Raw genomic sequence first — 15,625 nt, forward strand, 5'->3', positions numbered from 1 at the left:
ACGGTACAGAGTCAATGTGGAGGCTATATACAGGGGGTACAGGTACATAGTCAATGTGGAGGCTATATACAGGGAGTACAGGTACAGAGTCAATGTGGAGGCTATATACAGGGGGTACCGGTACATAGTCAATGTGGAGGTTATATACAGGGAGTACAGGTACAGAGTCAATGTGGAGGCTATATACAGGGAGTACAGGTACAGAGTCAATGTGGAGGCTATATACAGGGGGTACAGGTACAGAGTCAATGTGGAGGCTATATACAGGGTGTTACGGTACAGAGTCAATGTGGAGGCTATATACAGGGGGTACTGGTACAGAGTCAATGTGGAGGCTATATACAGGGGGTACAGGTACAGAGTCAATGTGGAGGCTATATACAGGGAGTACGGGTACAGAGTCAATGTGGAGGCTATATACAGGAGGTACAGGTACAGAGTCCATGTGGAGGCTAAATACAGGAGGTACAGGTACAGAGTCAATGTGGAGGCTATATACAGGGGGTACAGGTACAGAGTCAATGTGGAGGCTATATACAGGGGGTACAGGTACAGAGTCAATGTGGAGGCTATATACAGGGGGTACAGGTACAGAGTCGATGTGGAGGCTATATACAGGAGGTACAGGTACAGAGTCAATGTGGAGGCTATATACAGGGGGTACAGGTACAGAGTCAATGTGGAGGCTATATACAGGGGGTACAGGTACAGAGTCAATGTGGAGGCTATATACAGGGGGTACAGGTACAGAGTCAATGTGGAGGCTATATACAGGAGGTACAGGTACAGAGTCAATGTGGAGGCTATATACAGGGGGTACTGGTACAGAGTCAATGTGGAGGCTATATACAGGGGGTACAGGTACAGAGTCAATGTGGAGGCTATATACAGGGGGTACAGGTACAGAGTCAATGTGGAGGCTATATACAGGGGGTACCGGTACAGAGTCAATGTGGAGGCTATATACAGGGGGTACAGGTACAGAGTCGATGTGGAGGCTATATACAGGAGGTACAGGTACAGAGTCGATGTGGAGGCTATATACAGGAGGTACAGGTACAGAGTCAATGTGGGGGCTATATACAGGGGGTACAGGTACAGAGTCAATGTGGAGGCTATATACAGGGGGTACAGGTACAGAGTCAATGTGGAGGCTATATACAGGGGGTACAGGTAACGAGTCAATGTGGAGGCTATATACAGGAGGTACAGGTACAGAGTCAATGTGGAGGCTATATACAGGGGGTACTGGAACAGAGTCAATGTGGAGGCTATATACAGGGGGTACAGGTACAGAGTCAATGTGGAGGCTATATACAGGGGGTACAGGTACAGAGTCAATGTGGAGGCTATATACAGGAGGTACAGGTACAGAGTCAATGTGGAGGCTATATATAGGGGGTACTGGAACAGAGTCAATGTGGAGGCTATATACAGGGGGTACAGGTACAGAGTCAATGTGGAGGCTATATACAGGGGGTACAGGTACAGAGTCAATGTGGAGGCTATATACAGGGGGTACCGGTACAGAGTCAATGTGGAGGCTATATACAGGGGGTACCGGTACAGAGTCGATGTGGAGGCTATATACAGGAGGTACAGGTACATAGTCAATGTGGAGGCTATATACAGGAGGTACAGGTACAGAGTCAATGTGGAGGCTATATACAGGGAGTACAGGTACAGAGTCAATGTGGAGGCTATATACAGGAGGTACAGGTACAGAGTCAATGTGGAGGCTATATACAGGGGGTACAGGTACAGAGTCAATGTGGAGGCTATATACAGGGGGTACAGGTACAGAGTCAATGTGGAGGCTATATACAGGGGGTACAGGTACAGAGTCGATGTGGAGGCTATATACAGGAGGTACAGGTACAGAGTCAATGTGGGGGCTATATACAGGGGGTACAGGTACAGAGTCAATGTGGAGGCTATATACAGGGGGTACAGGTACAGAGTCAATGTGGAGGCTATATACAGGGGGTACAGGTAACGAGTCAATGTGGAGGCTATATACAGGAGGTACAGGTACAGAGTCAATGTGGAGGCTATATACAGGGGGTACTGGAACAGAGTCAATGTGGAGGCTATATACAGGGGGTACAGGTACAGAGTCAATGTGGAGGCTATATACAGGGGGTACAGGTACAGAGTCAATGTGGAGGCTATATACAGGAGGTACAGGTACAGAGTCAATGTGGAGGCTATATATAGGGGGTACTGGAACAGAGTCAATGTGGAGGCTATATACAGGGGGTACAGGTACAGAGTCAATGTGGAGGCTATATACAGGGGGTACAGGTACAGAGTCAATGTGGAGGCTATATACAGGGGGTACCGGTACAGAGTCAATGTGGAGGCTATATACAGGGGGTACCGGTACAGAGTCGATGTGGAGGCTATATACAGGAGGTACAGGTACATAGTCAATGTGGAGGCTATATACAGGAGGTACAGGTACAGAGTCAATGTGGAGGCTATATACAGGGAGTACAGGTACAGAGTCAATGTGGAGGCTATATACAGGAGGTACAGGTACAGAGTCAATGTGGAGGCTATATACAGGGGGTACAGGTACAGAGTCAATGTGGAGGCTATATACAGGGGGTACAGGTACAGAGTCAATGTGGAGGCTATATACAGGGTGTTACGGTACAGAGTCAATGTGGAGGCTATATACAGGGGGTACAGGTACAGAGTCAATGTGGAGGCTATATACAGGGGGTACAGGTACAGAGTCAATGTGGAGGCTATATACGGGGGGTACTGGTACAGAGTCAATGTGGAGGCTATATACAGGGGGTACAGGTACAGAGTCAATGTGGAGGCTATATACAGGGGGTACAGGTACAGAGTCAATGTGGAGGCTATATACAGGGGGTACAGGTACAGAGTCAATGTGGAGGCTATATACAGGGGGTACAGGTACAGAGTCAATGTGGAGGCTATATACAGGGGGTACTGGTACAGATTCAATGTGGAGGCTATATACAGGGGGTACAGGTACAGAGTCAATGTGGAGGCTATATACAGGGGGTACAGGTACAGAGTCCATGTGGAGGCTATATACAGGGGGTACAGGTACAGAGTCAATGTGGAGGCTATATACAGGGGGTACCGGTACAGAGTCAATGTGGAGGCAATATACAGGGGGTACCGGTACAGAGTCGATGTGGAGGCTATATACAGGAGGTACAGGTACATAGTCAATGTGGAGGCTATATACAGGAGGTACAGGTACAGAGTCAATGTGGAGGCTATATACAGGGAGTACAGGTACAGAGTCAATGTGGAGGCTATATACAGGAGGTACAGGTACAGAGTCATATATACAGGAGGCTATATACAGGGGGTACCGGTACAGAGTCAATGTGGAGGCTATATACAGGGGGTACCGGTACAGAGTCGATGTGGAGGCTATATACAGGAGGTACAGGTACATAGTCAATGTGGAGGCTATATACAGGGGGTACTGGTACAGAGTCAATGTGGAGGCTATATACAGGGGGTACAGGTACAGAGTCAATGTGGAGGCTATATACAGGGGGTACAGGTACAGAGTCAATGTGGAGGCTATATACAGGGAGTACAGGTACAGAGTCGATGTGGAGGCTATATACAGGGGGTACAGGTACAGAGTCGATGTGGAGGCTATATACAGGGGGTACAGGTACAGAGTCGATGTGGAGGCTATATACAGGAGGTACAGGTACATAGTCAATGTGGAGGCTATATACAGGGGGTACAGGTACAGAGTCAATGTGGAGGCTATATACAGGGGGTACAGGTACAGAGTCGATGTGGAGGCTATATACAGGAGGTACAGGTACATAGTCAATGTGGAGGCTATATACAGGGGGTACCGGTACAGAGTCAATGTGGAGGCTATATACAGGGGGTACAGGTACAGAGTCAATGTGGAGGCTATATACAGGAGGTACAGGTACATAGTCAATGTGGAGGCTATATACAGGGGGTACCGGTACATAGTCAATGTGGAGGCTATATACAGGGGGTACAGGTACAGAGTCGATGTGGAGGCTATATACAGGGGGTACAGGTACAGAGTCAATGTGGAGGCTATATACAGGGGGTACAGGTACAGAGTCAATGTGCAGGGGCACCGGTTAGTCGAGGTAATTGAGGTAATATGTACATGTAGGTAGAGTTAAAGTGACTATGCATAGATAATAAACAGAGTAGCAGCAGTGTAAAAGAGGGGTCTGGGTAGCCCTTCGATTAGCTGTTCAGGAGTCTTATGGCTTGGGGGTACCGCCATGCGGTAGCAGAGAGAACAGTCTATGACAAGGGTGGCTGGAGTCTTTGACAATTTTCAGGGCCTTCCTCTGACACCACTTGGTATAGAAGTCCTGGATGCCAGGAATCTTGGCCCCAGTAATGTACTGGGCCGTACGCACTATAGTGCCTTGCGGTCAGAGGCCGAGCAGTTGCTATACCAGGCAGTGCAGCTGTAGAACATTTTGAGGATAGGTGGACCCATGCCAAATCTTTTCAGTCTCCTGAGGGGAAATAGGCTTTGTTGTGCCCTCTTCACGACTGTCTTAGTGTGTTTGGTTCATGATAGTTTGTTGGTGATGTGGACACCAAGGAACTTGAAGCTCTCAACCTGCTTCACTACAGGCCTGTCGATGAGAATCGGGGCGTGCTCGGTCCTCCTTTTCCTGTAGTCCACAATCCTCTCCTTAGTTTTGATCACGTTGAGGGAGAGGTTGTTGTCCTGACACCAGACGGCCAGGTCTCTGACCTCCTCCCTATAGGCTGTCTCATCGTTGTCGGTGATCAGGCCTACCACTGTTGTATCATCGCCAAACTTGGTGTTGGAGTCGTGCCTGGCCATGCAGTCATGAGTGAACAGGGAGTACAGGAGGGGACTGAGCACGCACCCCTGAGGGGCCCCGTGTTGAGGATCAGCGTGGTGGATGTGTTGTTACCTGCCCTTACCACCTGGGGTCGGCCCGTCAGGAAGTCCAGGATCCAGTTGCAGAGTGAGGTGTTTAGTCCCTAGCTTAGTGATGTGCATTGAAATCACTATGGTGTTTAATGCTGAGCTGTAGTCAATTAACAGCATTCTCACATAGGCTTTCATATTGTCCAGGTGGGAAAGGGCAGTGTGGAGTGCAATAGAGATTGCATCATCTGTGGATCTGTTGGGGCGGTATGCAAATTGTAGTGGGTATAGGGTTTCTGGGATAATGGTGTTGATGTGAGCCATGACCAGCCTTTTAAATCACTTCATGGCTACAGACGTAAGTGCTAAGGGTCGGTAGCAATTTATGCAGGTTACCTTAGTGTTCTTGGGCACAGGGACTATGGTGGTGTGCTTGAAACATGTTGGTATTACATACTCAGTCAGGGACAGGTTGAAAATGTCAGTGAAGACACTTGACAGTTGGTCAGCGCATGCTCAGAGTAATCCTGGTAATCCGTCTGGCCCTACGGCCTTGTGAATGTTGACCTGTTTAAAGGTCTTACTCACATCGGCTACGGAGAGCGTAATCACACAATCATCTGGAACAGCTGATGCTCTCATAAATTTGATTTGATTTGATTCAGTGTTACTTGCCTCGAAGCGAGCATAAAAGTGATTTAGCTCGTCCGGTAGGCTTGTGTCACTGGGCAGCTCACGGCAGTGCTTCCCTTTGTAGTCTGTAATAGTTTGTAAGCCCTGCCACATCCGACGAGTGCCGGAGCCGGTGTAGTGCGATTCAATCGTAGTCTTGTATTGAAGCTTTGCCTGTTTGATAGTTCGTCAGAGGGCATAGCGAGATTTCTTATAAGCTTCCGGGTTAAAGTCCCGCTCCTTGAAAGCGCAAACTCTACCATTTAGCTCAGTGCTAATGTTGCCTGTAATCCATGGCTTCTGGTTGGGGTACGTACAGTCACTGTGGGGACGACGTCATCGATGCACTTATTGATGAAGCCAGTGACTGATGTGGTGTCCTCCTCAATCCCATCGGAAGAATCCTGGAATATATTCCAGTCTGTGCTTGCAAAACAGTCCTGTAGCTTAGCATCTGCTTCATCTGACCACTTTCTTATTGACCGAGTCACTGGTGCTTCCTGCTTTAGTTTTTGCTTGTAAGCAGGAATCAGGATGATAGAATTATGGTCAGATTTTCCAAATGGAGGGCGAGGGAGAGCTTTGTACGTGTCTCTGTGTGTGGCGTAAAGGTGGTCTAGAGTTCTTTTCCCTCTGGTTGCACATTTAACATGCTGGTAGAAATTAGGTTAAATTTAACTTTCCCTGCATTAAAGTCCCCGGCTACTAGGAGCGTCGACTCTGGATGAGCATTTTCTTGTTTGCTTATGGCCGTATACAGCTCATTGAGTGTGGTCTTAGTGCCAAAATCGGTTTGTGGTGATAGATAGAAAGGTATGAAGAGTATAGATGAAAACTCTCTTGGTAAATAGTGTGGTCTACAATTTATCATGAGATACTCTACCTCAGGCGAGCAAAACCTTGAGACATCCTTAGATTTTGTGCACCAGCTGTTGTTTACAAATATACATAAACCGCCACCCCTTGTCTTACCAGAGGCTGCTGTTCTATCCTCCAGTAAGGGGTGATTAATTGCCATCCTGATATCGAGAAGCTCTTTTCGGTCAAAAGACACAGTGGCAGAAACATTATTCACCGTGCCCTGCCACTTTAAGAGTGCATCAGCAGTCAGGAATGAGGAAATAAGATAGCTCTTCCGGAGTAATAGCAACATTCTTGCGAAAATTTGAAAAACAAACCATCAGCTGTATCAGAGGGACAGACAGTGTAACTGCAAGCCTGAAGTCAACAGCTAAGACCCCCCCCCCCCTCTCATTTTCCCTCTATCGTGCACCGGGGCCTCCCACTCCTCTTTCTATTCTGGTTAGAGACAGTTTTAGCTGTTCTGTGAAGTGAGTAGTACAACAGCATTGTACGAGATCTTCAGATTCTTGGCAATTTCTCGCATGGAATAGTCTTCATTTCTCAGAACAAGAATAGACTGATGAGTTTCAGTATAAAGTTATTTGTTTCTGGCCATTTTGAGCCTGTTGTAATCGAACCCACAAATGCTGACGCTCCAGATACTCAACTAGTCTAAAGAAGGCCAGTATTATGTGTTCCCATTTAATTAGCTAGTAAATAAATAATTAAACCAATTTGTGTCGTACTGAATCATAAGTAAGACTCTGGTTTTTGCAGATGCAAGGAGGTTACGTCTGTTCAGAATTATGATATGATACGAGGTTATGATTAATAAATTGACTGTTTATAGATGTGATAGGTAAAGATCTTTTAGAGTTTCATTTGGGAGATGGTAACTCTTTAAAGAACCGCTCTCGTGGTGCCCCTTATCCTAATTAGTTAATTGTTGCATGATTAAGTTAAATCGGGTAACAATTATACATACTTAGTTAATTAGATAAATAACAGTCTTAAGATTCATGTTAAAGTGTCACACCCTGGCCTAACCAAAATAGAGAATAAACGCCTCTCTATGGCCAGGGTGTGACTAGGGTGGGCATTCTATGTTCATTTTCTATGTTTTGTATTTCTTTGTTGTTTGGCCGGGTGTGGTTCTCAATCAGAGGCAGCTGTCTATTGTTGTCTCTGATTGAGAACCATACTTAGGTAGCTTTTTCCCACTGGGTTTTTGTGGGTAGTTGTATTTCTGTTAAGTGTTTGTTTCACCTTGCAGGACTGTTTCAGGTTTTCCTTTAGTTATTTTTGTATTCAGTGTTCAGTTCCTTATAATAAAGATGAACACGTATCCCGTTGCATTTTGGTCTGACAACTCCTCTTCTTCCGATGAAAGCCGTTACATAAAGTCAAATCACAACCCAGACTATTGCAAATACTCTCATGTTGATGACTGGGATCTTTCTTGTCAATTGTTTCTATGAAGTTGCCGTTAAATTGCTATTGTATGAGGTATTATTGGTTGGGTTACCCTTGTGCTGTGACGTGTGTTTTATATGTTGTGTATTGTCTTTTCTTTCCACTTGCAATCTGGCCAACAGACTACACTGTAGGCAGTCTATTCTGCTGATAGGTGTGTGTGTGTGTGTGTGTGTGTGTGTGTGTGTGTGTGTGTGTGTGTGTGTGTGTGTGTTTCTGGTAGCCCTACTGTCACATCTTCTCCTGCTCCTTCCCTCTGGCGTACGACATCGCCAGAATACTAGCCACCGGTCCTGGGATTCATCATTACGCACACCTGGCACCTATCATTACACTCACCTGTTAATTATTATGATTCACACTTGGACTTCATTATCTTCATCATTTCCTCCCATTTATATGTCACTCCCTTATGTTGTGTCACGACTTCCGCCGAAGTCGGTCCCTTTCCTTGTTCGGGCAGCATTCGGCGGTCGACGTCACCGGCTTTCTTGCCACCGCCGATCCACTTTTCATTTTCCATTTGTTCTGTCTTTGTCTTATCACACCTGGCTTCACTTATCCAATTACTTGTTTATTATTTAACCCCCTGTTCTACATGTTGTATTTGTGAGTGATTGTTTGTTGTATTGTGGTCCGTATTGTGTGGCCGTGTATATTACATGTTATGTTTGAAATTTTGAGTAAAGTATTTTATTACTCATATCTGATGTCCTGCGCCTGACTCATCTCACCAGCCACACACAGACGCCTTTACAGAATCACTCACCAGAAGAATGGAGTCAGCAGGAGCAGACGCCCTCCCAGCTGCAGTGGAGGAGCGCATTCAGCAGCACGTGACCATGTTGCAATGGCTGGGCACAGCCATGGATCGCGTGCTGCAAACGATGAATCGTTGGGTGAGAGGAGGAGGTTATCCAGCGCCTCCACCAGCTCCACTACAACAGGTCCCACTTTCCACCCCTCTTCCACCTGGTCCCAGCGGGATTCGACTCACGCTCCTGAGGGAGTATGATGGGACGGCTGCCGGATGCCAGGGGTTTCTACTACAGCTGGTGCTCTACCTGGCGACCGTCCACCCGGCTCCTTCGGGGTGTGAGAGTGTGTCCGCCCTCGTCTCCTGCCTCTCAGGCAAAGCCCTGGAGTGGGCCAATGCTGTATGGAGTGAGGGAGACGCGGCGTTGGACCATTATGGAGAGTTCAACCGCCGCTTTCTGGATCATCCAAATTCTCTCTAGCAAACTTCAGACGGGCCTGGACATGTACTGGCTTAAGTAGGGGGACACGTCTGGCACTGCAGGATTTGTGTCCCTGGCGGCGTAGTGTGTTACTGATGGTAGGCTTTGTTACTTTGGTCCCAGCTCTCTGCGGGTCATTCACTAGGTCCCCCCGTGTGGTTCTGGGATTTTTGCTCACCGTTTTTGTGATCATTCTGAGCCCACAGGGTGAGATCTTGCGTGGAGCCCCAGATCGAGGGAGATTATCAGTGGTCTTGTATGTCTTCCATTTCCTAATAACTGCTCCCACAGTTGATTTCTTCAAACCAAGCTGCTTACCTATTGCAGATTCAGTCTTCCCAGCCTGGTGCAGGTCTACAATTTTGTTTCTGGTGTCCTTTGACAGCTCTTTGGTCTTGGCCATAGTGGAGTTTGGAGTGTGACTGTTTGAGGTTGTGGACATGTGTCTTTTTATACTGATAACAAGTTCAAACAGGTGCCATTAATACAGGTAACGAGTGGAGGACAGAGGAGCCTCTTAAAGAAGAAGTTACAGGTCTGTGAGAGCCAGAAATCTTGCTTGTTTGTAGGTGACCAAATACTTATTTTCCACCATAATTTGCAAATAAATTCATAAAAAATCCTACAATGTGATTTTCTGGATTTTTTTCCCCTCATTTTGTCTGTCATAGTACCTATGATGAAAATTACAGGCCTCTCTCGTCTTTTTAAGTGGGAGAACTTGCACAATTGGTGGCTGACTAAATACTTTTTTTGCCCCACTGTATATGTAACAGTTTGTGCCGCCTAATTTGCCAGAATTTTACGTAATTATGACATAACATTGAAGGTTATGGCAAGGTGCTCCACTATGCTGGAAAAGGCATTGTTCATCACCAAACTGTTCCTGGATGGTTGGGAGAAGTTGCTCTCGGAGGATGTGTTGGTACCATTCTTTATTCATGGCTGTGTTCTTAGGCAAAATTGTGAGTGAGCCCACTGCCTTGGCTGAGAAGCAACCCCACACATGAATGGTCTCAGGATGCTTTACTGTTGGCATGAAATGGGACTGATGGTCGCGCTCACCTTGTCTTCTCCGGACAAGCTTTTTTCTGGATGCCCCAAACAATCGGAAAGGGGATTCATCAGAGAAAATTACTTTACCCCAGTCCTCAGCAGTCCAATCCCTGTACCTTTTGCAAAATATCAGTCTGTCCCTGATGTTTTTCCTGGAGAGGTGGCTTCTTTGCTGCCCTTCTTGACACCAGGCCATCCTCCAAAAGTCTTCACCTCACTGTGTGTGCAGATGCACTCACACCTGCCTGCTGCCATTCCTGAGCAAGCTCTGTACTGGTGGTGCCCTGATCCCGCAGCTGAATCAACATTAGGAGACAGTCCTGGCGCTTGCTGGGGTGCCCTGAAGCCTTCTTCACAACAATTTAACTGCTCTCCTTGAAGTTCTTGATGATCCGATAAATGGTTGATTTAGGTGCAATCTTACTGGCAGCAATATCCTTGCCCGTGAAACCCTTTTTGTGCAAAGCAATGATGATGGTACGTGTTTCCTTGCAGGTAACCATGGTTGACAGAGGAAGAACAATGATTCCAAGCACCACCCTCCTTTTGAAGCTTCCAGTCTGTTATTCAAACTCAATCAGCATGACAGTGATCTCCAGCCTTGTCCTCGTCAACACTCACACCTGTGTTAACGTGAGAATCACTGACATGATGTCAGCTGGTCCTTTTGTGGCAAGGCTGAAATGCAGTGGAAATGTTTTTTGGGGATTCAGTTCATTTGCATGGCAAAGAGGGACTTTGCAATTAATTGCAATTCATCTGATCACTCCTCATAACATTCTGGAGTATATGCAAATTGCCATCATACAAACTGAGGCAGCAGACTTTGTGAAAATTAACATTTGTGTCATTCTCAAAACTTTTGGCCACGACTTTATGTAAACTTCTGACTTCAACTGTATAACAGATATATTTAATTTAAACTATTTCACTCCATAGCTACATATAAATGTGGGCATGCAATGTGCATGCTTCTGGGGAGCCCTGAGGGACCCACTGGGATACTGTCGAAAGCCCAACGCTAACTGTAGCTGTCTGGAAGAACAAGTAGTGACACGTCGAGAATTCTGAGGAAAACATGAAATAGCCCATTCAAGTCTCATCAAATGAGGAAAACATCTTAGAATTAGAGTAATACATTCTCCTGTCAACTCTGCCAATAGAAGAGACAACTGCTGAATAACTGCTGATAGTCCTTAAAACTCTTGACATATTTTATAAAGGATTCAGTAAATTTAGTGGAGAATGAAAAGGACTGTTGCAAGTCTAATCGGATTACTCAAGGTTAGAGCATTGGGCCAGTAAACAAAAGGTTGCTGGTTCGAATACCGGAGCCAACAAGGTGAAAAGTCTGCCGGTGTGCCCTTGAGCAAGGCACTTAACCCTAATTGCTCCAGAGGCGCTCTACAATGGCGAGCCTGGCCGTGACCCCATTCCCTGCGGGTGCCTCAGGGGGAGTTGAGATATGTAAAAATGTACATTTAAAAAATCCATTACACACATGTGTATAACAAGACAAATATAAGCACCCCCCCCCCCCCCCCCCTCCCCAAATGATTATTATTTGTGTTGATCTTAGTCATTGTTTGTCATCTGGTGTTTTCGGGGTGTCCTGACCTGCCGTAGGACGCCAATCTGCTCCATCTCCTCTCTCAGGTGTTCCATCTTCCTCCTCATGGTGAAACTGGGGTCTGACAACTCTTGACGGCTGCTTCGACAGAATGCTACACCAACATATAAGAAACATATAGGTTGTGACCTACAGAAATCACTGAAATTACACATTTAGGGAACTTTCAAACAATGGACCTCTGGGAATACCATTGAGCCCTGCAGAGATGAGATCAGAGTCTAGACCTTTTACTGACCATACTCACAGTCTTCCTTCCAACAATAATTGTAACTTTGGAATGTTCAGACTAGGGCTGTGATGGTCATGGAATTTTGACAAGAATATGGGAAACCCTGTTTAAAAACAGTTGTGACAGTTGTTTTCATGACTGTTTTCATCCATAACCATCAGTTACACGGGATATGGTAGTAGGTGCCAGGCGTACGTACTGGTTTGTGTCAAGAACTGCAACACTGCTGGGATTTTCACACAACAGTTTCCTGTCTGTGTCAAGAATGGTCCACCACCCAAAGGACATCCAACCAACTTGACACAACTGTGGGAAGCATTGGAGTCAACATGGGCCAGCATCCCTGTGCAGCGCTTTCGACACCTTGTAGATAGATTCCATGCCAAAACGATTTGAACTGTTCTGAGGAAAAAAGTTGGTGCAACTCAATATTAGGAAGGTTTTCTTAATGTTTTGCAGTGGTGTAAAGTACTTAAGTAAAAATACTTTAAAGTACTACTTAACCCGTTTTTCAGGGTATCTGTACTTAACTTTTTATATTTTTGACAACTTTTACTTTTACTTCACTACATTCCTAAAGAAAATAATTTTTGCTCCATACATTTTCCCTGACACCTAAAAGTACTAGTTACATTTTGAACGCTAAAGGTAAAATACAATTTTCAAACGCAGTACTGGAAAATGGTCCAATTCATGCCCTTATCAAGAGAACATCCCTGGTCATCATATTGCCTCTGACCTGGTGGACTCACTAAACACACATGCTTCATTTGTAAATTATTTGAGTGCTGGAGTGTGCCACTGGCTATCCACACATTAAAATAACAAGAAAATGGTGCTGTCTGGTTTGCTTAATAAGGAATTTGAAATTTTAGCAATAACATTTACTTTTGATACATAGGTATATTTAAAACAAAATACTTTTTGATTTAATCAAGTAGTATTTTTACTGGATGACTTTTACTTTTACTTGAGTCATTTTCTATTAAGGTATCTTTACATTTAGTGAAGTATGACAATTGGGTACTTTTTCCACCACTAATGTTTTGTATACTCAGTGTGTAGCATTATGTACTAATTATTCTATAACTACTTCTAAGGAAATCTCCTTACATGCTGACCACACTGCTCGATAGTGTGCGCCATTAAGCACATGTTGATTTTGTCCACCCACACCAGATGCGATCAGAACACACAGGTTGAAATATCAAAATGAACTCTGAACAAACTATATTAATTTAGCTAGCTAGCTTGCAGTTGCTAGCTAATTTGTCCTGGGATATAAACGTTGAGTTGTTATTTTACCTGAAATGCACAAGGTCCTCTACTCCGACAATTAATCCACACATAAAAGGGTAAACCGAGTTAGTTTCTAGTCATCTCTCCTTCAGGCTTCTTCTTCTTCTTTGGAATATATGTTGGCAACCAACTTTAAGGTGTATTTCCACCATCGACTGGACTGGAGTGTGAACCTCAGTTCATCTTTCAATCACGCACATGAGTATGTGCTCCTAAGAACCAATGAGGAGATGGGAGAGGCGGGACTTGCAGCGCGTCAAGCATCACAAATAGAACCAAGTTCTATGCAGACGCTCATTGACGCGCGCGAGCAGTGTGGGTGCAATGATTGAATAACATGTTGTATACATTTATTTTGCAACGCTCGCGCACACGACACGGGCGGTGTGGTCAGCATGTTAGTGTCCTTTCTGTGGGTTCAACACCACATTGCTTGGATTTTGTAAACAATTTATTAATAGTGAAATACCATGAAAATTCCGCTGAACTCCACCATTTTTCTTGGAAGGAAAGTTGAGAAGGTCGTCTCACACATCATTGTTATCATGGCAACAGAGACAAAGTAATCAGGAACTAAGGTCAAAGGTCCAGTGATTGACCGGGAGTGCAGGACAGATTGCAACTCTGACAGGGACACCATTTTCCTGTTTGTTGGATATCTATGACACCCATTAATAGTTTGTCTTCTCTATTTTATATTTTGTTAAAAGGGAAATCTGCGATTCAAACAAAGCAGTCACCCTGCCACTGAATTGGTAAACAGCTGAAGGATGGGGCTGGAGAAATGTAACTACTCTCAAATTCATAGACAGAGCTATGGATACAAGGACTGACCATGAGATCAAAATGATAGTTTTAACCATGTTTTGAGGCTATACAGTGTTTGTTTACGATGACATTGTTTACAAACAATGGAGTAAAAAAGCAAATACGACAGTAGAACTAAGCTCATGAAGCATTTATACATTTTTCTTCAAGAATGAATGGGTATACACTGAGTAAAACAAACAGGAACACCTTCCTAATATTTGCACCCCCGCACTCAGAACAGCCTCAATTTGTCGGGGCACGAGTTAAGTAGTACTTTAAAGTACTTTACACCACTGCAAAACATTAAGAAAACCTTCCTAATATTGAGTTACACCAATTTTTTCCTCAGAACAGCTCAATTCGTTGGGGCATGGACTCTATCTACAAGGTATCGAAAGCGCTGCACAGGGATGCTGGCCCATGTTGACTCCAATGCTTCCCACAGTTGTGTCAAGTTGGCTGGATGTCCTTTGAGTGGTGGACCATTCTTGATACACACAAGAAACCGATGAGTGTGAAAATCCCAGCAGCGTTGCAGTTCTTGACACAAACCAGTGCGCCTGGCACCTGCTACCAAACCTTGTTCAAAGGCCCTTACATTGTTTGTCTTGCCCATTCACCCTCTGAATGACACACATACACAATCCATTTTTCAATTGTCTCAAAGCTTAAAAATCCTTCTCTAACCTGTCCTCGCCTTCATCTACACTGATTGAAGAGGATTTAACAAGTGACATCAATAAGGGATCATAGCATTCCCCTGGAAAAGTCCAAAAATGTACGTAGCAATCACAGATTGCATTTTTAAACAGAGCCTCCCACAAGAAAATTAAACCTCTAGCACTGAGGCACATGCTTGACACACAGTTGACATTGTAGAGTGCCTTCATAAAGTATTCAGACCCCTTGACTCATTCCACATTTTGTTGTGTTACTGAATTAAAAATTGATTAAATATATTTTTTCTCATCCATCTACACACAATACCCCAAAATGACAAAGTGAAAACATGTCTTCAGACATTTTTGAAAATGTATTAAATGAAATACAGAACTGTATAATTTACATAAGTATTTACACCCCTGAGTCAATACATGTCTTTCTGGGTAAGTCTCTAAGAGCTTTGCACACCTGGATTGTACAATATTTGCACATTATTATTATTTTCATTCTTCAAGCTCTGTCAAGTTGGTTGCTGATCCTTGCAAAACAGCCATTTTGAAGTATTGTCCTGCTGAAAGATGAATTTGTCTCCCAGTGTCTGTTGGAAAGCAGAATGAGACAGGTTTTCCTCTAGGATTTTGCATGTGCTTAGCTCTATTCTGTTTATTTTTATCCCCAAAAAACTCCCTAGTCCTTGCTGATTGCAAGCATACGCATAACATAATGCAGCCTCCATCGTGCTTGAAAATATAAAGGATGCTACTCAGTGATGTGTTGTGTTTGCCCCAAACATAACA

At 44.7% G+C, this 15,625-nt stretch overlaps 1 protein-coding gene across 4 annotated transcripts in view; it reads right to left on the reverse strand.

Moving 5' to 3' along the window:
• The window catches only part of LOC109873884 (leucine-rich repeat and calponin homology domain-containing protein 2-like), a 90,088-nt gene that overhangs the window by 9,228 nt on the left and 65,235 nt on the right, over positions 1–15,625 (reverse strand). For 3 of the 4 annotated variants that reach the window (XM_031809223.1, XM_031809222.1, XM_031809221.1), the window contains one exon: positions 11,812–11,918. In XM_031809223.1, coding sequence (XP_031665083.1) covers positions 11,812–11,918 — 107 coding nt within the window. Of the gene's footprint in view, positions 1–11,811; positions 11,919–15,292; positions 15,427–15,625 lie in introns of those variants that run through there. The other variant, XM_031809224.1, reaches the window with a different exon arrangement.

Source organism: Oncorhynchus kisutch, linkage group LG29, assembly GCF_002021735.2.
Source record: "Oncorhynchus kisutch isolate 150728-3 linkage group LG29, Okis_V2, whole genome shotgun sequence".
In the NCBI taxonomy this organism is placed as follows: Eukaryota; Metazoa; Chordata; class Actinopteri; order Salmoniformes; family Salmonidae; genus Oncorhynchus; species Oncorhynchus kisutch.